This window comes from Stigmatopora nigra, chromosome 3 (assembly GCF_051989575.1).
Source record: "Stigmatopora nigra isolate UIUO_SnigA chromosome 3, RoL_Snig_1.1, whole genome shotgun sequence".
Taxonomy (NCBI): domain Eukaryota; kingdom Metazoa; phylum Chordata; class Actinopteri; order Syngnathiformes; family Syngnathidae; genus Stigmatopora; species Stigmatopora nigra.
Window position 1 is genome coordinate 9,858,767 of NC_135510.1, and position 24,638 is coordinate 9,883,404.

At 39.2% G+C, this 24,638-nt stretch overlaps 2 protein-coding genes across 5 annotated transcripts in view; both read left to right on the plus strand.

The window, feature by feature from the left end:
• The first annotated feature begins 879 nt into the window (after positions 1-879).
• LOC144194165 (SHC-transforming protein 1-like) lies at positions 880-10,294 on the plus strand. The gene is made up of 13 exons (XM_077713033.1): positions 880-2,889; positions 2,965-3,025; positions 3,100-3,376; positions 4,772-4,842; positions 6,739-6,799; positions 6,886-7,002; positions 7,081-7,134; positions 8,245-8,296; positions 8,381-8,507; positions 8,585-8,753; positions 9,202-9,274; positions 9,750-9,840; positions 10,069-10,294. Exons 1-13 carry the CDS (start codon positions 2,652-2,654, stop codon positions 10,292-10,294), a joined length of 1,617 nt encoding a protein of 538 aa, XP_077569159.1. The 5' UTR covers positions 880-2,651.
• A 130-nt stretch (positions 10,295-10,424) lies between these two features.
• The window catches only part of fbn1 (fibrillin 1), a 47,104-nt gene continuing 32,890 nt past the window's right edge, over positions 10,425-24,638 (plus strand). Inside the window, exons 1-9 of one of the 4 annotated variants that reach the window (XM_077712921.1) lie at positions 10,425-11,216; positions 11,291-11,336; positions 12,032-12,141; positions 14,332-14,490; positions 18,753-18,994; positions 21,963-22,045; positions 22,775-22,873; positions 23,085-23,180; positions 24,040-24,135. In XM_077712921.1, the coding sequence (XP_077569047.1) occupies positions 18,813-18,994; positions 21,963-22,045; positions 22,775-22,873; positions 23,085-23,180; positions 24,040-24,135 (556 nt within the window). In that variant the 5' untranslated portion in view covers positions 10,425-11,216; positions 11,291-11,336; positions 12,032-12,141; positions 14,332-14,490; positions 18,753-18,812. Of the gene's footprint in view, positions 11,337-12,031; positions 12,142-14,331; positions 14,491-18,387; positions 18,647-18,752; positions 18,995-21,962; positions 22,046-22,774; positions 22,874-23,084; positions 23,181-24,039; positions 24,136-24,638 lie in introns of those variants that run through there. The other 3 variants (XM_077712920.1, XM_077712919.1, XM_077712922.1) reach the window with 3 other exon arrangements.

Here is a 24,638-nt window from a genome sequence, read left to right on the forward strand (position 1 = left end):
ATTTAATGCGTGAAGGTTGAAACAGTCCTGAAAGCTGAAAAGGAAGGCTTGGCTGTACTTAAAAAGGAAATACTACTGAAATTGGCCAAAATTTGAAATTGCTGTAATCTTGCTCACACTTACACTCACTTGTGATTCTTTGTGTTGCAACGAGAGGGAGCCCGCTTTGAACTACAATTTAAGAATCACTGATTCAATGGGAGTCAGTCACATGAAGGCGTCATGCCATACCATCTCTGACAAAACTCCTCTTACTTCTTCATTTCTGTACTTCTTTTAGCTCAATTGGTGCTGGGTTCTCAGAGAGCAGTTTTTAGGTGGGCTCTCCCAAGTTTTAAAAACAACACCTGATCAAAATGTCTTGTCTTCTACAGTTGGAAATCTTCTGATAATTGTGGAAGGGAACAAACACTTTTGTAGCTAATATGTTTGCTTTCCTTTTCCAACTCCATCCCTACATAACCTGAAGTGAAGACCACAATTTTAGTTCTCGGTAAATCAGGCTCCTTATCTCAGGTATCCGTCAGTGCTGACCACCCGCACGCCACAGGGAGTGTCAAGGACCAAGCGGCAGCAGTTTCTTATTGGGTGAGGGAGGGGGTTTGCTTCACTTTCATCCCATAACCTGCAACACTTGAACTCGGAAAATCTTTCCATTTTTTTCCCCCTGCCCATCCCAAGTCAAATGCCCCTCTCTAGGAGCAAGTGTTACAAAAAAAGCTTCACAAATAAGCTCGCGTCTTAATTGATTGAGCATGTAGTGCTCCTCCGTGAGTGTTTGTTTACAGGCACATAAGTTCCATTTGAATTTGCTGTGTTCATGAGCTTTACCTTATTTTTTTGTACATAATGTGTTGACGCGAATGCTTCCTCTTGACCTCTCTAAAATGACGCCCATCATTCTGCAAGTGTTTTGTAACATTTGCATAAGTGATTTGCCCCATTTTGCGTTCTGATAATTTAAGATGACTTAACTTCTGAGAAGCATAACAGTAGTGTCTTTGTGTACCGTACTACTTTGTCATATTGACCGCGCTGTGTCAGTGTTCCATAACGTCTCGCCGTTTTCTTCTTGAGGAGTTTCTACTGGAGTCTTTCGTTTATGTTTTTTTAAATCGAGGCTGGGTAAAATGATCTACTTTGTAATCCGAACTCGGATATTTAGTTCACATAGTTGTTTAGATTGAGAATTTGAAGTTTGAACTTGAACAAAACAGAGGCTTATTTTCCTAAAATGGGCTTTTTAAAAGTTACTATGTGAAGAAACAGGCATCTAAACTACAACGATCGACCCTCGTTACTAAAGCGCGGTGTACATTATTCACACTACTAATGCCTTTTAAGCCAGTGTATTAAGCGATGTTGATTCTGTATTCAAGATTTGGAAAATACTCAACCACTTCTTAAAGCCATTTAATCATGCCCCCCCCAAAAGTGAAATTCCATAACGTGGTGTGGTGTGATGAAATAAGTGTCCCATTTGGATTTTGAAAGTATTTGTAGTTTGATAAAAAGGTACTTTGTACATGAATGGCCATTTTCTTACCACATCATCCAAGTGTTCATCAAAAACAAGCGTGTATTTTGTTTGCACTATGTACATACAGTACTAGAAAAGTTATTGTGATTTAAAAGGAGCAAAAAATATTGACGACAACAACAACAACAAAAATACGGTTCAATGAAGTACTTTTCAGTGTTCTGTCTTTATATGAATATTTATGACTGTCTTTCATGACTACATTAATAGCAACATTGTAAGAGGCTGTTTCTCATAATCTCTAAACTATATGGACTGATGATTAACATCATTAAAATGTTGTCTAAGTAATTCCTATGGCTTGGCCTATTTATTTATGTAAAGATTTTTTTTTTAAATGCTGGTTTTTGGAAAACAAAATCAAGGAGGATTAAAACCAAAAACACTAACATTTTCACCCTGAATCATAGCATTATAGTATTGACTTGGGACACTGTTGTTTTCAGGAAAATTTTTGGGTGTCAAATCCAAAACTCTTATTGTATTAAAATATCTGTATTAAGATACAATGAAATACCATATGAGAAACAGCCCTGGCTGCGTGTTTTTTTTCAATGCTGTTTTTTGATAGAATATGACTTTTTGTGTGCAAGTAATAATATACTAGTAAAAAAGTAAGGCGGATAAAAATAAACTGGACTGAATTAGGCCGTAAAAATGATTGTTTTAATCAGCATAAAAATAACTGATTTTCTCACACAATTGTTCCCTAGTGTTATCCTTGGGGTCCAATTCACCCAATTGGAAGTCATTTGTGATTCTTTTTTATCTTCTTAACAATGTGGCACTTGAAAATAGATCTGTGGATACTGTCCTTATCATGGCCTTTACATTTTGACGTCACTTGAGGCATTCTGTATATTTATTCTTAATCACTCCACTTTTCCTGTGTTTCCCCATGCAAGTTAAAGTCTTTTTTAAATTATTATTATTATTTCATGGTATTCCTCACGTTTTGAATGTAACTTTAAATGCAGCCTAATGTTGAAACTCTTGGCATCTTCGTGATAACTGTGTATGTGTGTGTATTTGCCCGCCCGTCTTGTGTGCAGCATGAGTCACTCCACTCTCCTACGATTGGCTGCTTGCTTTAGGTGAGGGTGGGGTGGAGATGGAGGAGGACCTGGAAGCTGCCCAGCTGTCAATCTGCTCCATTCACACATTGGTCCACAGTCCACACATAGGGAGAGAGTCAGAGCGACACCTATTCACAAAGAGGGACCTTCTAGTCATTCATAAAAGCTGCACAGACAACAGAAACGGAGGGAAGTTGACAAGGACGACTTCAAATTGCAACTTTTGGAATTCCTGGACCTTAAACTACATGGGACATCCCATGTTAGATGCGGGTGAGTACAATTTACTCAGCACTATGGTTGGACGTGGTCAATTAGAAGTAATGAATACAAAATGTGCTTTTCTAGTTCACGCCTGCATCCCATCCACTGCTTTTACAAAGAAACTGCACAGCGGAGCTTTCACCGGGTAAAACTCCAACAAGAGTCGGACCTTTTTTTTTGTCCTACATGCATTTGAACGGTCTTCTCTCCTGTGCGCAGTGCCGGCATGCTGAAGCGCACTAAATACAGCCGCCTGCTCAATGATTCCAAAAGCTCTCTAGACGATTGGTCCCCAAGCAGCTCGCTTAGCTCTGAAAGTGTAGATGGTCCCCAGGAGGGGGATCAAACCTGTGATGCGACCAATCCCCCCAAAAGACCAATCGCCATCCATCGCACGTGCAGTTTTCCCGGGACCCCAAGCTGCTCTTCCTGCGCTCTACACAAATGCAAGAAGTGCTCTTCAGTGGTCCAGAGAGTGGTCCATCACCACATGAAGGTACGTCACGACTCATGTTGGGGTGTGTTATGTCCTCGAATGTACGCACGCTGCACTTGTCTCCATTCACTCTTTCACACGCACTTTTACCTCCACCTCACAGACAGCTTCCTGTGTAGGCAGTAGTGACTCATGCTCTGGCTCTGCGCTCATCGTCACATCTCTGCTGCTTGTGTGTGTGTGTGTGTGTGTGTGTGTCGGTAATTTGTAACCAAGAACCAAGCTGCAGGTCCTCAGCTCTATACAAGCACACACATATACTCTATGTCCTTGACACTCACCCTTCCTCAAAAGTTACCTGTTTGTACCATTTGACTAAGAACCTTGATTTCAAGTTGAGCATTTGGACTTTTTTTTTAAAGGGTCACTGAATTTTGTGCTATTATTCCATGTTCACAGAAATTCTGCTGGATTCCACCTTTCTTTATAACGGTTTAAAAATTCAAGCTGCTGCTCACAGGAAACTAAGAAAAGACAATTTTATGGATTGACACGAGAATGTGTTTGACTTCAGTTTCAGCTTGACTTTTCTTTAAGTCTCTCAGGAGTATATTGTGCAAATCCAGTGGCCATATCTGTAGAGGATGACGACTTCTCCAAGTTGACATCCTTTTTTTGCAAAAGAGTTATCAATTCGCCTAAGCCTTTGATTGCGTTAGCTTGTTGAGGGCCAAAAGTGGCTTTCGGACTATGTGATGAATAAGGATTCCACCTGTGTAGGCATCTTTAATAACCTTATACAAAGGATCATCTATTAGATAATCATTTTCTATCAGGTTGAAAAGTCATTTATGCATTTTTTTTTACTTTAGGAAAGGCTTTATTGGCAAAAATAGGCATGTATTTTGCAGGAAATGCAGACCTTGACTAACATTGAATGGACATGAGTAAAGTTTATGGCTGTTCCCTTGACGACCATATATGAACACCTCAGTTATACTTTGATTCACCCAAGATCTATCCATATATATATATATATATATATATATATATATATATATATATATATATATATATATATATATATATATATATATATATATATATATATATATATATATATATATATATATATATATATATATATATATAAGCATATATATATATATATATATATATATATATATATATATATATATATATAAGCATATATATATATATATATATATATATATATATATATATATATATATATATATATAAGCATATATATAAGCATATATATATATATAAGCCACCCACACATATTTCAAATTGTTGAATTTTACAATTTCTCACTTATACATACCACATACACACAATATAGTACTTGTGTATTTCTATAGTTTAAAACTGTTCATTTTCAAAATTTGATGTTTACCTGTTTATTTTTTTCTCTCTCTCTCTCTGACACAGTATATGGGTAGCGTGGAAGTGACCCAGCCCATGAGAATCCTTGACTTTGACACAAGAAAGCAAGTAACTCGGTAGGTCCACTCCCCCCCCCCCACCCCCCGTAAATGCAACATGCAGAATTAGAACATCTGAGAAAGGGAAACAGTAAATTAAGCGTGTGACGTCTGCCATTGCGCGTGGCTTTCTCCTTCCCATTTGATGGTGATGTCCTCCCACAGGATGCCTCAGTTAACACGAGCACAGCGAGCTCTGTTCGCAAGATTACTGCACGACCAATTGGCCAGAAAATCCAATTTGGTGAATTTCCTCCTAATGATTTGACATATACAAAAGCGGAATTGGCAGAGAGGAAGACTTAAATTTATCATGTGCATCTTAAGTTCAAAGAGAAAAAAAAAGCTTTTCCAAGAAATACTACTTTCCACACGGACTGTACCATCACATGGATACAGTGACGATGAGAAGGATTTAATCGCTTGTTGCACTGCCAAATATGATCATAATGAAAATTATCACTCTCTAATTTTATGCTTTTTTAACACACTGATGTTTTGATTTCCTTTTGTGCCTATACTCTTAACTCACCAGTAATATTTCAAATCTTGCCTCCCTAATTTGGAGGGTCACTCATCTGAGGTTGTACTAATTTAATAACAATACAGATGGTGTAGTTATCTTTATCTTATATCTACCTGGGAATAGCAAGCAACAATTGTGGGGAAATGCATGTAAAACGTACTATGGATCATTTAAAATTCATTTTTGACTTTAGCAATCAGCTAAAACAGTGGACTTAATAAGTTGACATTTTTCAAATTGCTTACCATGCAAAGAACAAGAAGTTTGAGCCACTTTATAAAATCATATATAGTACACTTTCTAACCACTGCGGTGAATACCATTTATTTTTCCCTGCCAAAAATGTGCATCAAAGAACTCAATTACGCAACCTAACCAGCCCTGTAAACTGTAAAAAAAAAAATCCCCTAAAAGACTTAACAATTATGGAAGCAAAAATAATATTTAAACACAAGATGTCTCCTAGCAACCACTAAGATCAATTTTCTTGAATTACAGACATTTTTGTAGTGTTAAAGCTTCTTTTCTTAACATAGTAATTTCAGCGTATGGTCTCGTTAAATAAATGAAAATGCATACCGGATGAAGAGCAATGCCACAATCATAAATCACGTACTATATTAGCAGTGAAACCAAGATGTTGCTACTCTGCTCCATATTCTAATATGATTATATTATTGAGTTACTTTCACAAGCTCATGACTGTCTACGCATCAATTGAATTTCTAAGCAGAGCAAGGTGGAGCTTTAGACAACGCCGTCCGCTTGTGAGAAGTCTTCTTTCCCAGTGGCGGCGCGGCCATTATCAGCGATAGACGTCCAATCTGCCAATCAACCATCACGTGTCGGTGCCACTGTAAACAACAGATTGGACGTCTTTTGCTGTCAATGGCAGTCAGTGAGATAACAGTTAAGCAAGAAAGTTTTCAGAAAGTGTGCCAATCTAGCAAAAACCAAAAAGTCTACCATTACGAAAATACGTTTTAACTAGACCATGACTCTTCTGATTTGATAGTTACATGCGATACAGTAATCCCTCGAATTGTGCGGCTGCAACTTTCACGCTTTCACTACACCGCAGATTTTTTTTCCAGGGTGGAATTTCATTTTTTGAAATGTATTTATTGTTTTTGTACGTTCATAAAAATGTGAAAATCCACAAACTTTGCGGGTTTACGTTTATCGCAGCCATTTCTGGTCTACATTAACCGCGGTAATCGAGGGATTACTGTAACTCGTGACTTTTTAGATTTTGCTGCACTCCAATAAAAACATTATTCTTATGAACTTGGCAAGTACTCAGTTGATACTTTTTAAACTGTTGACATGTTAAATGATTTGAAATCTGCATGCAAATCAGAGCTTACTGTGTTTATAATGTCACGCAGAGAGGCAATCAACAGACTGTGCAAGAGGACGACGGCCAAAAGCGCAGTGAAAACAAAGACTGTAAGTTGCCCACACATTTCCCACGTTACACTGAAATATACTGACAAAATCTAGGAAACAAGCTATTTTTCTGCACCCTTTGTTAGCCTGAACATAAACGGCTGTCGTGCGTTCTGGGCCGGAGCAACCTGCAGTTTTCGGGCAGGCGGGTCATCCTTAGCGTCTCCCCAGACACGCTGACTCTTCTGGGGGCCTCCTCGCAGGTGAGCCCTCCAAAGCCCCGCACTCTCTGACCTATTGAACTGGGTCGTAGAAACAGAGCTTTCTTCTCTCTTTCCTAGAAAATTACTCAACACTCCGTCCAAGCAATTTCATTCGCCTCTGGGGGAGACCAAGTATGTTTGTATTTTCACATGTGACATGCATCACACACTCTTTTAATTCAATCTCATGTGAACGGATCTTATGGGGCGTTGAATTACTTTAAAGCAAAAATTAAATTCCCTACGAATTTGTAATTCAGTTCAGTATTAAACATTTGTAAAATTATTACATATTTAAAAACATATAAGGTCTGAAATGCCATTTTAAGATATTGAAATGGTGCAAAAAAAAAGTAATTCAATATTACTGTCTGGTCATTTTTAGAGACCTAAAACCTTCAAAAATATAATTTTCTACTTTAAGTGGTACCCGGACTGATTTCATATGAAGACATACTTTGAATGACCTTTTCAATGAGCCGGCCCATAGTTTTGTGGGTAAATTATGCACAGTAGCGCCCATTATATATTTATACATGTGCATACATATATTTACACTGGCATTTGTTATGTATCACAGTACCTTTATAGATGAAATATATTTATTATTTCTCAATCAGTTTCATCGATAAACCGACTTGAATAGGCCTATGTATTAAAATATGTTTTTTCTTTTAATTCATTAAATAATGAACTGTTAATACTGGGTCTACGTACCACCTTTATCTATTTAGTTTTATGTGGAGAATTTTTTTTCTGGTAAATTAAATTTTTACATTAAGTTAACTCATTGGCCACCAGCTGCCAGTGACCCAATAACTTGGAACCACATAATTTTCAGCCTAAAATGTCAACATTCCCAAATTGCCACTGCTAGGTCACCATTGCGAGCTGCAGTCTTGTCACCTTTAAAAGCAATTTCTCTTATCCAGCATCCATCCATGAGGTTCCTTCTGAGGCAACACTAAATTCTCATATGACACAAACTAGAAAGTTCAGCCCAAGTTTCCTGCACTGTAAGCCAATTGCTGGACAAATATATCAAAACAGCAAGTCAAGAAATAGCATGCCACGTGTCTCCAAGTCTGCAGCGCAATAACTATATTCATTCTACTTTATGCACCTGTCTGCTCATTGATTTATGGTCAAAGCAGTTTTATAAAAAATAAATAAACAGGTGCTGATGACATAATATTTACATGGATTTTTTTTTTAACAAACTGTGATGCTATTCGTTTTCAGGACATGGAAGACTACATTGCATATGTAGCCAAAGACCAAAACAATCAAAGAGGTAATGTGGATTATTATTATTATTTTTCCCTATCTTAGATTATAATTTAGTTTCATAGTTCGTATTTGTTTGTGTCTGTGTTAGCATGTCATATCCTCGAGTGCCCTCAAGGTCGAGCGGCCGATGTCATCCGTAGCATCGGTTGGGCCTTCGAGTTTCGCTTCAAACAGCTCCTATGTCACACGCCGTTGCTCGTCTCCACTGATCCCAGGTCTGCTTGGTGACTAATGTTGTTTGTGCTGCTCTTGTTTGTTTGCGGATTTCTCATAATTCATCTTCTGCGTGTAGATCAGATGGCAGAGTTTGCAACATACGGAGTCGAGAGGAGACATTGACCGAGACGAAAGCTGCCATTGATAACAATCACGATGTTTCCAGTTTGCGTCATCACTACTATAATGTGACTCCAAAGAAGGGATTTGAGGACATGCGGGTCACGAGGGTGGACGAGAACCAGGTAATGCTGACAAAAAAAAAACAAAAACTTTTCAACCATTTGAAGTTCTGACAAACTGTATATGATTCTGGAGGAAAATTAGTTTTCGAAATGGACAAAATTGAGTCCTTCATGACGAACAAGACTCAACAATAGTTGAATTTCAGACAGATTGACGAGAAATTTTATTTGGAAAAATAGACCACTGTATTTCCGTTGGTGATAATTAAATAAAGGAATGATAAAGAAACAGCAAGGTTACCCAAAGAGAGGAAATATTTTCCCTCACTATATTTATTATCATTTTAATTATTGAGAATTATATTATTATTTTTGCCTCTTGTTCCACCAGAAAAACAATGAAAAAAAAAAGCGTTCATGCAAACAAAATCTTTAATCAATCAATCATGAAAGGTTTAAAGAAGGAAGACAGACTTTTATTTTTTAATTTCATATTGTTTTCTTTCAGGTTGGGTCCTTGGCAACAATTTCTTTGTATGAAAATTGTTCGATAGCACAGAATACGGATGACCGATCAACAGGTACAACTTTAACATGTTTCTTTCAATGCATATTTTCTCTATTTCCTTTTGTTTGCCCGCAGTGTCGTCGCAGTATTTTTATAACACACAATATTGCATGTGTATATAAGAGACGGCAAGGAAAAATTGCAAACTCTTGCCTTCCCTCCTACGGTTGTATTAGTCCATTAGTCACAAAAATGAATATTGTCAAATCTTTATTGAGCCGCATTTAAATGCCACTCACGATAATAATCATCCCTAAAAGCTGGAATCAAAGGAAAATAAAAATAGATTTAATGCAATGACCGAACAGTGCCTCGTTTCTTTTAGGAAATGTGCTGTATCTATGATCATAAAATACATTATCATGTGGTCTTTAAAAAAATGTTCTAAAACAAGTACTAAAACATGTATAAGTTCCACAACAGAATATTAACACTTCTAAACTTTCCACCACTAATTGTTATATATTTCTTCCTACTTTCTGCTTTAGACCCACCTGATTGTGAACTACGGTGTAATCCATATTCTCCTATTTGTGAAACACACCACCTGATCCAGGAAGAGGCTTGGTTTCATGGCAGGTGGGTTATCAATTCTGTGAGGACTGTGGAACGAATGATAGAATTTACATATAAAGTACTGCTCTACTTACGAAATTTTCAAGTTACGAAAACAGTTCTGGAACAAATTAATTCCCTAAGTAGAGGTACAACTTTATATTATTTTCTTGCTAAAATTTGGTGGGTGCAGCCTGTGCTCTAAAAATGACAGTATATCAAATAACTTTAATACTGTGATTCTGTGCTCAGGTTAGAAAGAGAGCGAGCCGAATCACTTCTGGCACACAACGGAGACTTCCTGGTCCGAGAGAGCAGCTCGGCCCGCGGTCAGTATGTTCTCAGCGGGATGGACAGAACCATCGTGCGGCACCTATTGCTGGTCGATCCACATGGCCAGGTTGGTATCAACAACACGAGGCGTGGGATGGGACCAGAAGTTGAGACGATTCAACATGCCAGTTGTGCTTGTGTGTGAGCAGGTTCGGACATGCGACCGGGTCTTCCTTAGTGTCGGTCACCTGGTGTGGTTCCACATGCACAGCCAAATGCCCATCGTGACGGGGAGCAGCCAGCTTTGCCTCAAAACACCTGTCGTGCATGGACACTAACATAAAGAGGCAAGTGGTCATCACAGCTGCCTCTGTATCTATTGTAGAAAACTGCATGAACAGACAACACTGTATTTTCCATCCACTGGGGGGTCCAAACTTTTGTCTCCGAGGGTCTCTCTGTTTATTGGATGCGAGGGCCAATTTCAAATCCGTCCACTTGCATTTGTTGAACTGAGGATCAGAATGCGGCATGATTAATAAATAAATATACAATGCAAAGGTGGCAGCACAATGGAGCAAGTGGTTAGTGCACCAGCCTTACAGCACTGGGTTCAATTCCTGGTCATGTCCATCTGTGTGGAGTTTGCATGTTCTCCCTGGGCCAGCTGGGACAGGCTCCAGCACCTCCTGCGATCTTAATGAGTTCAGAAAATGAGATGAGATGATTCTTAGAATATAGGAAGTTCAAAATGTCATGAGACAATCTGGTTGTACTCAAAATTCCTCATTTTTATTTGGAATATTAAATATCTTTCAATTACTTCTAAAAAATGTGATGATGATTGAAACTTTTAAAGTAGCTTAATTTGGGGGTAATTTGTGTCAGTAATTTCCTTTTAGGCCTTAAAACGTTAAATGTTGTAAGGGTTTGAGTTTGTTTGGTTCTCTTAAGCATGTCTTGATCAGGCATTGATTTCACCTGCCTTTGTGTGTCGACCAATCAATCCACTGCCTCTGATGCCACACTCCTGACCCTTATTGTCTTGTTAACCCAGTTTGTCTATGACCATTCCCCTAGATTTTGCCAAACAGTCATCCCCACACGTGTCAAGTTTCACAGCCCGAGTAAGTTTCTGCGTTTGACCGTGGTTTTCATTTCTTACATTTGTCAAAGTAAAAATAAATGCTGTTCTTCTAAGATGGAATGGCTTTCAAAGCAAATAGAAGAACAAGCAGTGAAATTGGGTGAGAACTGTGGTACATTTTGGCTCTTGTTTTGCTTGAAAATGTTTGTTTAGGTGAAAAACTTCATATTAAATAAAATATTTTTTTCGTTGGCCAGGTTTTTGCCTTCTTTCTTGCACTCATATACACATTTAATCAGTGGCTGGCGGCACTACCAGAGGACAACCACACAGAGAAATTGAATTCAATTACTTTTATATAGTGTGACTTTTTGTTATGTGATAATTATATGACAAAGAAATTTTTTTTGGCATGTCTCGAATAGCTGTGCCAAACACTAAACATTTAGGTACACTTCAGAGTAAAAATTTTAGATTTTAAAGTTAATATTTTAGCGGAATGAACTTGATGCCTATATGTATGTTGGGACGCGGAAATTGATTTTATAAACTTTTCAGTGTATCTTTTTTTCCACAAGATGGCGCCAATGACTTAAGTGATGCATTTAACATGAAACATCCTGTGATCCTCCCTTTGGTTTAATTAATGTGCTTATGAATATGTTAACACTGTTATACCTACTTATTTCACCAATGTTTATCATTTTGCCGGATATTTATCGTGGGTTTTCACGCTGTGCCAACGTTAAACACTAATAGATTCTGGGCCTTATCTGATTGTAACCTCACCAAACTAGGGCTCGGACAACCCGAAAACAATTGGTGCTGAACATGTGCATTTCTTTCCACTCCCAGTGCTTTGGCAGCTTTGTGACGTCCCTGTGGATTCCCTCTGAGTCACAAGGACCTCGCCCGAAGCTGGACTCCCCAGGAGAAAAAGTGTGGTGCGTGTCAGGTACAACAAGGTCAGTCACTTACTGAGAGGTCATGGCTAATTCACTCCATGTGGTCAGATTTTGTAGTGCCAGCAAACACTGGGATTTCTTAACTCACTGGGTGCCAGGGAGCCCCTCCCAGTTCAATTGAATTGGATCATCACAGTCGATGAGTTTATTCTTTGTGGGAAACAGTGTCATCAAGTTTGTCTCATAGCAACACTGTTTCGAAAAGTCTCAAATTTATTCAAGAAAAATGTCTTGGTAACGTTTAGAGGTAATTTCGGGATGACGCAATAGAGCTTTGATCCTCCAAATGAAGGATTCTTGGAATAATATTTATACATTTGCCCACAATTGCTGTGTTGGTATGTTGTCAAAATAAACTTTGCACAGTAGGATGGCTGCCATTTTACCATTTTGTGTAGTAACTGTAGAGCGGTTTATCAAAAGTTTATGGACCCAAGTTAGAAATGTGGGCCTTTTGGGTCTTAAAATGATCCAAAATACACAAAGCAGTGAGATAAAACTGTCTAATGCTGGACAGTACAAGTATATTTTCTGATCATGGACTGAATGTAAAAAAAAAATCTAATGTAGTTCATCTGGAATGCATTAAAAATGGAACTAGCAAAACTACTTTTTTGTTGTTCTTCGTTTACAGTGTTTTGAATCACATGGGTGCATTAAACGTCACTATGATTAGCAGTCAAGTAAAAAAAAAAACAATCTGACGGAATATATTTCCTCTTGTTAATGTCTTTAGGATTACATACATACCCACGCCACCCTCCAAACCCAAGTTTAATTTATGAATCTATTTTGTGCTGGGATTCCTTTCCAGAATTGACTGTAGGGCTTTTGACAAAAATATGACAAACTGGTACCAGACTCCACAGCGCCTTAGTGGAACAATTTAAGTCATAAAAGGGCCCGAAGCACAAGAGCGTGAAATTGTTCCTCCACTGAATGTTATCAGAGTCGTGCAGAGTTCACATCTCGAAGGAAACTAAACAACACTGGCAACACTTAAACACTCTGGTGGTACGAACCTGCTCAAGTTCCTGCCATGGACAGGAGGAGGAGGAGTCATGTGATGCTTTGCTAACACAAAAACAAAGGAGACTCACTACTTTGTCTGCCCCGACTGCCTGTTATTCCGATGCCACAAATCAGGAACACTTGATCATTCCAAGTTAGAGTTGATGACATTTACAGTTCATGGATCTAATATGATTAAAATCCCTTGAGCTTTAATATAATGTATACGTATAAAGGTGATTAGGTCACATGATGGATATTTTCCAAACAGCCTTTGCACTTTTGGCCTAGAAATGAGCACACCCATGCAAGTTCATGCAAATACAAACACACACACACACATTCACCAACTTTGTGCTATAGTGGATTCACCTTGTCTGAAATCTCCATCTTTCCACTGTCTTTTTATTGCTGCTCCAATGGAAAATAGGTCAATGCTGCTTGAAGGCATTAGCTTCTGCTTCGTGTATGCATGTGTGTGTGTGTGTGTGTGTGTGTGTGTGAGACACGTCATGATGAAGGGGAGATCGGGACTGGAACATTGCAGCACAAGACAACAGATGAACTAAAGACATTTGATTTCCAACTCTTCTCTTGGCAGCTTCTCCATTGAAGTTCATTTTCCTTTCTGCTCTTCTGTCTTGAGTTCTAGTCGCAAAGTGATCATACTTTTTCAAATGGAAGTCACCTAAAAAGACTTCATGTGCATCCGATGCCAATTAGCCCAAATTTTTGCTCCAATGAGGTTTCTTTTGCTGTAATCCTAGCTTTTCATTGACCTCTTTTACAGTATGCTGACAAAACAGTCTGTCTTCTATCAAAGGAAAGCAGGTGCCGCTAGTCGTACTTGTGCTTTTCTTCCTTTTCCATGACGTCAGATGTAAAACATGCTAGAAAAATGATAAATATACTGTCTTGCCGATGATGTTGACTCTATGCTATACATTCAGTATTTGTAAAAGATACTCGCTCGGAAACACTCCACATCCTCGTTTCCTCTTTTCCGGCAGTGGGTTCCAATGAAGCAGTGCCAAGTATGATCACGTTTTTTCAGTGTCATAACACTCCTAAAATTGACAAGTCCACAAGTGGTGTGCAGTATAATAGGATCTCTGTGTGTCTATTTCATATGCAGTGTGTTTGCGGAAATCTCCATCTGTGCCTGTGTGTCTCTCGCAGATGGTGGCGGCAAAAACTCAAGAGGGAATGTTTTCCATGCCTAAGATGGTCAGATTTGTGTGTGCTGAGGACTCGGCATCAAACACACGTACCCAAAGATACGTGGGCGGTGGGCTGAGGCTGGATGGAAGCCAAATACACTGTCCAACGGGCCTTCAGGTGACAAACTACGTCGAACGGGCACTCTTTCTCTTGTCATTTATTTCTGTCTTTAACTCTCTCAGAATCTGTAAATATTTATTCTTTTATCTAGTTTTGTTATTCCGCCTTTAAGTGTCTGGCTCTTTGTGTAATGTGAAGGCGTTTCCCATGAATGATTATCTTTTTTTCTCTCACATTTGTTTCCAACTTTACAACAAACAGGAAGTGAATGACTCTGAGTCAAAGTAGTGTAGTTCATTACACCACTGAGAACTTATGACGGGATTAGACACATTAGACAAGAGTGTTTATACATCTGTCCAAGGTCATTTCCCCGCATGTGGTTGCAATCTGTAGTACCAGCAGACGGTTGGTGGTCATTCACTGCCAGTCCTCCCAGACCAAATGGATTGGATGTCTATCACTGTCAATGGTAGCCAATGAGACACCGATATTTCATCTACAGATAGTTGATTTTCTAGATTCTATTGCATTTAGCGTCTTTTTCCTGATCAATAATTGATGGTGTTCATTGTTCCATGCCGTCATTGAGTTTCCCGATCAGGAGTGATGTTAGAGGCGGGGTTCTAGATAGAAAAAAAAAAGTTGTTAAACCCCTGATGACTCACTCTAGCGTTCCTCTCCTGTCTTGCTCGGTAAAGAGCGTTTTCATCATGAAATGAAGCGTAGGTGAAAGGTCAACACTTAAAGCTCTGTGTGTTCGGATTACTTCTAGGAAGCAGCCTTCCAAGAAAACATGGCAAAAAATGGCTTCATAAAGGGAGATTCTACCTCAGTTGTATGTACGAGAGGGAGATGGTAAAAGTAACCACAACTGGGCCCAAATACATTGATGACTGCTACAGATTTTTTTTCTTAAAAACATTGCACATGAATATTGGCAAAAGTTGTGCTGCACAAGACAAAAGGAAATGAACCGCGTCGGTCTCGGCCAAAGACAACACGCAGTGTGAGAAAGTCTCACTGGGTTACAGGCCACAACCCAGCCAGAGACGATCTCCATCTCGGCTATTAAGATCGGCCTCGGGAAATAAGAACCAAGCAGGCCAGAGCCCAGCTTAATGAAAGAATGATTGCGATGTGCATGCAAAGTTTGCTTGATGAAGCAGGATGTTTGGAATGAGCTGGCTTCTTACAGCCAAAACGGCGTGGTGCGAACCTAGCCAGAACCCACGTTCCGTTTTAGCACTTAAATCAAAGTATTCGGCAAAGCTCTGCGACATTCTTGCTATAACGGGATTCTGAGATCAGCTATTTTTTTTGGGCCCAAAAAAATCACACCCATGCTCGGATATGAGAAAGAATGAGGAATAAAAAAAAAGGGGGTGGAAGAATGAAGATGAGGTGGGAGGGTTTTATTTTGGGGAGGTTTTCTTTCGGTAGATGTCAAGTCTTTAGCAAGGAAGAAGGGAATAGGCCACGCCTGGAACGCTTGGCCGTTTATTTGCTTTCTAAACTAGAGCTGCCAAAAATGGTTGTTTAGACAGTGGACGAATCACAGATTTTGCGATTAGCTGATTTACCGGCCATATTTAACCATATTTAAAGTGTATGCTAATCATTGTTATATTATCTGGGTTGAACAAAAACATGCCTTGGAACTAAAAACCTGTGCACTTAGAAAAGTTGAACTCTGAATTTAATGTGACGATGCAACTGTGTTGTTGTTTTACAAAGACAAAAAAATGTGTTTTGGAATGCTGTGATAGAAATTAATTTGTTCCAGGAATGTTTTCGTAACTTGAATTTTTCAATAGGTGGATGCATTTTATATATAAATGCCTTATTGCATCCTGAGTTTCCCAATGCTATCTCCAAACTCTTTGAAAATATCAATTATATATCAGAAAGACACAAAAACTCAAAACTAGAATTAATGATAATTTCAAGCCTTCTAGTGCGATGTGATTGCTTATTTTTTAAGACTTTGTGATGGATTTCTGCTGGAAATGTGGTCTTTTCTCATTTTAAAGTCACTTGCTCTAGTATTTCATTGCACTTCTAAAGTTGTCCATACCTTGAGAAGATGGATAATGTATACAGTATATGTGCTCCAATCGGACTTATATTGGCAATGCTGGATTAGTAACTATTGCACACAATGTATAGTGGGGAGAAAATGTTATAAAACGCGGAATACTATAAGTGAGACAACAAGATACTTTTAAATGGCCTTTCCTATCTCACACTTGTATCATGTATTCACTGTTTTGAAAACTCTGCCCCACCAAAGCAAATTTATGTTTGTATGATTTAAGGGTACGCCTATAATTCTCTACTTGACAGAACTACTAAAGAAACTAGAAAAAACTAATTCTAGGCGAGGGAGTGTTGAAATTCAAACCTTTTGCAACATGACATTAGAAATTTCACTGTCAAAAAAATTACATTTAGTCTATTTGTCGATCAAATGCCAATTTTGACCCGGACAGTATGCGTGGGTCAACCGACCCACACCAGACTTGTTGTACAGAGACGAGCAACATCTAAGCAGGGGTGTTCTGATTTATGAACAGACGCCACTGCCCTCCATATTTAGCGAGGCAGTCTGATGGTATTTTTGGGAGGACGCGTGTCAGGCGTTTGCAGGTGTTCAAACAAGCCAAATTGTAAAGAAAGAAAATATCATGAATCATTTGGAGACATTGATGTGAGAAAGCTGCTAGTTAGTTTGTATCAGAAACTGCCCAAGCTGACAAACCCTTTGATAGTATTATAGATTCGTGTAGTGTATTCGAGTATTTTTTCACCACTCAAGCCAATACTCCATGAAGATGTGTTCTATACCTGGAATAGCTGTGTAGGTGCAAAAACTAACATCTGACCAAAAAGAGGAAAACGTGGCCATGATCAGTGCAAGTGTGTCAACATGTCTGGCTTCCTTTTAGAATGACAGAAGGCTTCAACACAGCCAGAGCCGCTCTGTATTTGCTGGGTGGGGTCGCAGACTTGAAGAGTGTGAAAACTATCACTCGCCTTGACCAAATTCCTCTAAAACGTACTGTACTCTCACTGTAAATATGAACTGCATATTATTCAACACTAGCTGAATGGCATGATTATACTCGAGTACTTGGTCCAACTCAGCAAATTTCATGTAATGTTGCCCTAAATGAAACAATTGTTTAATTAATGTAATAGTTCACCATAAAAACTCACACAATTGACAGTAGTTATCCAATCCGTTTAACTGGGAGGAACCTGGAGTACCCGGAGAAAACCCACACAGGCAGGCATTCCTTACAGGCAGTTTAACCAATGAGGTTTCTGTGGAAATAAGAAGCACCAGACTGCAATCTGATTGGATGCCACATTGGTGAAAAAGTGTCCTCACGATGGGTTGGAACAAAAAACTCCACCCACCGCGGCCCATCCGGGAATAATTTACCCACCACTGCTCTAAATTATTCCCAGGTATTTGTGTGAGCATAAATGGTTGTTTATCTCCTTGTGCTCTGCTATTGGCTGGCATCTATTTAAGGGTGTACACAAGTGGCTGGGATAGACTTTAGCACCCCGGTGACCCATGTGAGGATAAGTGGAATAGAAAATGATACATATTAAGATGTTTTTTCAACCTGTTTACCTTAGTGTGGATATGGCACATTTTTAATGAGATATGTTTAAGAATACAGGATGTGGATATATTACTTATTTATGTATCTTATTTTATATATATCAACTACTTTTTCCACTTTAGAGTACACAAGTTGAAATGAAGAGTCTTCTAGTTAATAGTAGACATGTAGAGTAAATGAAACCTTTTTTCCCCCTGCAGACGATTTTAAGTATCGCGAGAGCAGAATTTAGGTGGGCGTGGGTGGGATGCTTGACTCCGGAGGGGAGTTTTTTTTTTTTTTTTTTTTTTGAGGGGGTAAAGTTGAGCAAGGCAAGGGATGAGGAAAGAGCCGACTTAGGGAGAGAGAGTCAGTGGCTTTTCAGTGGAATGCATCAGCTTCTCTAAATGTTCTCGAGTGGATCCACACGCAGCTGGATGCGCACGGGCCCACTCCACGCGTGACCGTGCGCATCTTTTCAAAGGAAGTTGAACTTGGATCATCATCATCATCATTATCATTATCATCATCATCATAGCTTCGTGAGAAGAACTCAACTTTTGGCTGTCAAGCCAATCTCCTCATCTGGACGCAAAGTAATTGTGCGCACTTTTTTGTGCGTTGAAAATATGAATTGCGCAGATTTTTTTTCTTTTTCCTTTTTTTTGCATTGACTTTATCGCTCTCTTATTGTTTTTACAGCTTTGACACTCCTCACTTGGACGGCTGGACATCGAGTTAAAGCAGACTTGAGGAGAGTGGATGACTATGCGGGAGAATAAGTGCGGAGGAGGACTGCTCCTGCAGATGTTTCTGCTGGCCCAGCTGTGCCTCTGCGTCCTGGTCGGAGAAGCCGCCGAAGTTCCGGACAGCGTAGAAGTTCGCCCCACCGAACCCCGAACCGCCAGAGCCAAAAGGAGGGGAGGGACGGACGTGCTCGGAGGGTAATGTAACTCTCACATAATCCCTACATCATGAGATCCGCCTTGATTTATTTGCATACATTTGTACTCTAAAGTAGTTCTTTCATGTGCTTACAAACTCTCCCCAAACTACTCAAATATACTAACTAGAGCAGGGGTGGCGAACACGCGGCTCTCGAGCCACATCCGGCTCCTGGCTCAAATCAATGCAGCTCTTTGCCATATTTCTTATACTCTCTTATTTTTATTCTCTTTTAAAACACACTCAAATTCACCAGGGCCCATGAAAAAACACAAATTATATAAAACAAATACTTTGGCTGATTGGATTTTTAAAATGTTGCTTCTGATGTAGGGTATTTGACCCTCACAGTTTCAAATGTTGTCTCTTTGTATCCTATTTGTTCACCACCCCTGAACTAAAGAGTCACCTTAAATACCTATTTAAAGGTTAGCGACCATCCACAGAGATTGTACGTCTACTAGTGATAAACTTATTTGAAGAGTTTTCATTTTGTTGTTAACACATGACCAATTCAAATCGATTAACTCCTTTAAATTTATCACGAGAATGATGAAAAAGTCATATAATTGGACATCTATCACCATCAAGGGCGTTTCCAAATTAATCACAGTGTCACTTCAGTTCAAATATTTTGGACATCTACTAGTGCTAAACGATGGAAGTATTTTAATTTAGTTTTTATGTACCACATGATTGGGTGTCTTAGTTAGGTTAATGGCACTTAAAGAGTTTTAATCATGGTTTAGAAGCCTATGGTTGCCCATACAATATAAATATGCCAATAACAACATTTTACATCTCGTGATAACAGAGATAAACACAAATACATAAAGTGAAACCCCTTGACTCAATGGAGGCCATTGATAGACAAACCCGAGATTTTCTAAAAATTTAGACTGACCACACTGTAACTTTGACATATTACTACTTGATACATTCAAACTATGAAAACACACTCATAGCCTTCCTACTGTTGTCAATGGATTTAATTTGATGAATTTAACTCCTTCAGTAATCTCGATAAAAATCACGTTTTAATTGCGCGCCACTATTGGTTACAAAAATTATTGGGTGCCACTGACATCAATTGATGTCCAACCCATTTTGACTAGGAAGGGCTTGTAATTACTGTTCAAAACAACAACATTGCCACTCAATAGATTCTATGTGTTGTCTTGATGACTCCTCCATTACTGTTGTTGATAAAAGATACAAGTAATAACCAGTAGGAAATGAAGAAAAATGATCATTTCTTCTCACAAAAAATACTAAAGTCAAATGATGTTGCATTAAAATTTGCTTTAAAAACAGTAATGAAATACTCAAGATTTACTGATTTGGATGAAAACATTGCTTTCATGGATTTTTCCTATTCACATGTCTGATAGAATGCTACACACACGCACACACACAGTAATCCTTGTCCTTTATGGGCCCTGAAGGTCGGGGGATATGTGTGTCCATGTTTTAATAACAACAACAATGCAAGGCTGCCCGAGATGAGTAAGATTGTCCGTGATGGGGAAGTTTGGAGCAAAGCTTAGCAATTAAATACTGGCAAGGAGATCACATTCCTGCTGCCTGCGATAATAAATTACATCCAAACAAAGGAGGCCATTGGTCGTGTGTGGCTGTGGCAGAGAGAGAGAAAGAGAGAGAAAGAGAGCGAGGGAAACAACCTAATCCTGTTTCTGGCCCCCCAAAAAGTGGAGAAATCACATCTGCAGCTGTACACAGTCGGTCTCTGCTGGATTGCCTGCTTATTTTGCGCGTGTTTGCGAGAAAACAAAAGGCAAGGGAAAGGGAACATCTGTGTGTGGCGATGACAGCAAGCACCTGACCAAGGTCACACAGTAGACATTTTTATTTGACGTGCTTTAAGTTCATTTATGGGAACATCTGCGCTCAGGAAGAGGCTGCGTGCTGTGTCACGCTGACTTAGCAGCAGAAGAATGTTTCTGACATCCTCGTGATTACCTCATGGATCTGGTTGGAGTTACATCCACTGACCCCGCGGGTCAACTGCCATTCTAGTCTCTCATTTGCACACCTAGGGAACACCTGTAGGGGGCGGAATGGCTAAGGCAGTGTCAACGGGACTTGTTTGAATAGATCGGGTGTGGACAAATGTAGTTCTTCAGATAGATGGAAGGATTCAAGCAAGGGTCAAGCAACTTTTTGCAAGATGACTAAAGATTTAGCGTTAAACGTTGAGTCGTCTTTGCATGAACTCGTTTATTGCCATTGATCTTAAAAACTAAATGCAAACACGAAATGAGTTTATCCAATGCGTTTCGACTTCAAACTGGGCAGAAATGTGTGCTTTCTCATCAGATTTAAAGATTAAACACAATTAGATTAATCTCTGGTCTCATATTCATCAACTGTAAAATTTTCCAGTCTCGAATATTGACATTTTGAGTTATGGCCCTTGCAATAGCATCTTCTCTTACAGCAGTTTTTACAAATGTTTGCTGTATTTCAACACAAATAAATAAGACAAGTGAAGCAGCGACATATTTACAAGGACACTGTTTAAGTGACCTTCTCCATCTAGTTTTGGGAAGAAATGGAAAAAAAAAGCTGAGTTTAAGCTTCTTGTGTGGGCCATTATATGGTTTACATCATTTGCCGCCCATAAAAATGCACTTCCGATAAAAATAAATGTATTTTTATTTGAAATAACTTATCAGACTTTTTAATGACCTTTAGGGTTTGAATATCATTGTTTTAATCAAAAGAAATCGATTGTGTCATCCAATTTCACAAGGATTGTTTTATTTTCACAATGAAGTCTTTTCGACAACATTTGCCAAAGGACGTGCAATTACATAAATGTTTGGATTTGAAATGACCTCAATTGTTTTGAGACACTCTGTATATAGTATATTATTCCTTTATTAGTAAAGGCTTTCATTTTTCTATGACAGCTGAATACATGAACTCATAATAATCTCTCTACAGACCCAATGTGTGTGGCTCAAGGAACAATGCCTATTGCTGCCTCGGTTGGAAGACTCTTACTGGAGGAAACAAGTGCATTGTCCGTAAGTGTCAACAGGAAAAATACCCATTTACAGTCAACAACAACCACTCTCTCTTATTACAAAATCTTGATATTGGTTTTCTGCTCTGTACTGATTCTGAAAATTGGAAAAAAAACCTGAATACTCAACACACGACCAAAAGAATTACTACACGACAACAAAAATCTACAATTTTGAGCGTAAATCCATCTCTTCACTCATTTGGTGAATGCCTGATTATAAAATGGCAGAAGACAACAAGACCCCCCCCAGCCAGGAGAAATTTGAAATTCTTGTTCATTTACAGCGCCACTGTTTTGGAAGTTGCTTTTTATAGTTTGTGCTGGCTTTCGCTCCCCCTGCCTCGGTAGACAGGAAGGTCTGAGGGGCTGTAGCCTCATATGATTGCAGTCTGGCGTGCCGGCTGCCTGCCAGGATGCCTGTCACGGCTCTAATGACATTGTTTAGCAGTGGGGTTCAGGGACTAAGGGTCAGTGGCTGGACTTTACCTGACCAGAGCTGCAAGGCCGACAACAGGCTGTGGGAACGAAAGCCATGGAAAAAAAATAGCCTGCTGCAACTAAAAACAGTAACTGCTGCACTTTTATGGCAAGTCCCAAAATTCGACAATGGCTCAACAACATGTGGCCTCTGCTTTAACGAATCTGCAGTGGACTTTGTTTGTATTCTCTTTCACGTGCAATGCTGACTCATTGAAATGTAACACTGCGTGTTATGTGCTTTTTGCAGCCATATGCCGCAGTAGTTGCGGAGATGGTTTCTGCTCCAGACCCAACTTGTGCACCTGCCCCACTGGCCAAATCTCAACAACTTGTGGATCCAAATCAGGTGGGTTGTTCCCAGCACTCATAAATACATATCAAAACCTGATCTTTTTCACCAGATTCTCTGTACAAATGACTTTTTATCGAACTTTTCATTATTAATGGAGTCAATGGAGGTGTTAATATAGCTGAGATCTTTGTTACGCTTTCTACAGTCTTACTTAAGATGGTTGATGGATATCGTTTTTAGTTGATCTGTGTTGTTCTGCCCACAGTCCAGCACTGTAGCATCCGCTGCATGAATGGGGGCTCGTGTGCTGAGGACCACTGCCTCTGTCAGAAAGGCTACGTGGGAAACCACTGCGGTCAACGTAAGTGTCACAGTTATTTCTCTTTTGTTTTGAAGGAATCTAATCAAAACTACCAGTTGAAACAACACACACACCATAGGCTGAATATAGAGAGAAGAATAAAAAAATCTATTGTGGCCCCAAAGTTTGTTTTCAGCTACATAATACTTGATTTTTTAAATTAAAGTTTAGGGTTATCTCTAAGAGATATACTCAAGTTGTGCAAAGGTATGTACTTGTGAATGGACACATACTAAGCAGGGTATTAGTGTATTGTTGTTGTTACATTATTTGAAATCACAAAGAGACATTAGATTTACTGTTCCTGTCAACACCTAGTTATATATTTAACATATTAACTTTTTTTTCGGCGTGCCTATGTAAGAAAAACAGTCTTGCAACATAGGCCAAAAAATAGTATATTCTCCTTTTAGTTTTTATGGCATTATGCCGAAGTATTACAGTGTCGACAGGTTGATGTTTCTCTAGATACAGCAACACACATTCACTGTAAATCAAACATAGAAGATTATTTATTAGTATAATATTGTTATTTTTCTGGCGGACTAGGACGAGTGCTTAGCGTGTCGGTCTCATATTTCTGGGGTTGAGGATTCAATCCCGGCCGGGTTTGTCCTCACTGGGTGGAGTTTGCGTGCGTTTCTGTGGGTTGTCCAGTGTGCTCCCACATCCAAAAATGATGCAAGATTCTGAAAATAAATGAATAAATGTTATTATTCTTGGGGGAAAAAATGATTACCATCAGTTTTAGGTATTGTCTGTTCACATCAAGCAAGAAATCTGTGTACTCAAAAGACAAGATATCGTACTGGTAGAGTACAAGGTCAACAAAACTTGACTTCTTTCTCAATTTTCACAGCGGTGTGTGAAAATGGCTGCCTTAATGGAGGACGGTGTGTGGCTCCCAACAGATGTGTGTGTACCTACGGCTTCACCGGAGCTCAATGCGAGAGAGGTAATGAAATCTTTGTGTTTTTACCAACACCCTTCACAACCACAGTGAGAGACTTTTTGCGCTGCCAAATGTGGTTTCTTGTGCGACCAAAAATGTTGACAAGTCCTACCCAGCGGTGCTCATCAAATTCTGAAATAAGCATCTGGGGAATGTAGAGTGTTTTCAAGCAAGTTGGTTAGCTTGAGTCCTCCCAACCTCCCGTGGTTGTGAGCTCTCCAAAGCACACAAGTCTGTACAACGTCTTAAACTCAAACTTGCGAGAGCTGACGCACCGGAGGTCTGCTGCAGTGATGACCATTAGAGGTCAAAGTGTTGGCCTCGTAAAGCTAATATTTGGATTGTCAGCAGTGCTCCTAATTAGTATCGTCCCTTTTAACGAGTCCAGACTTCAGGGGCCTCTCAGCGGCGTCTGGTGGATGATTTGTTCTCTGGTTTACTTCAGTGTTTTCTTCAAGCCTAAAAACTATTAACACTATCTTTTAGCCGGATGAGTTAGCAGCAAG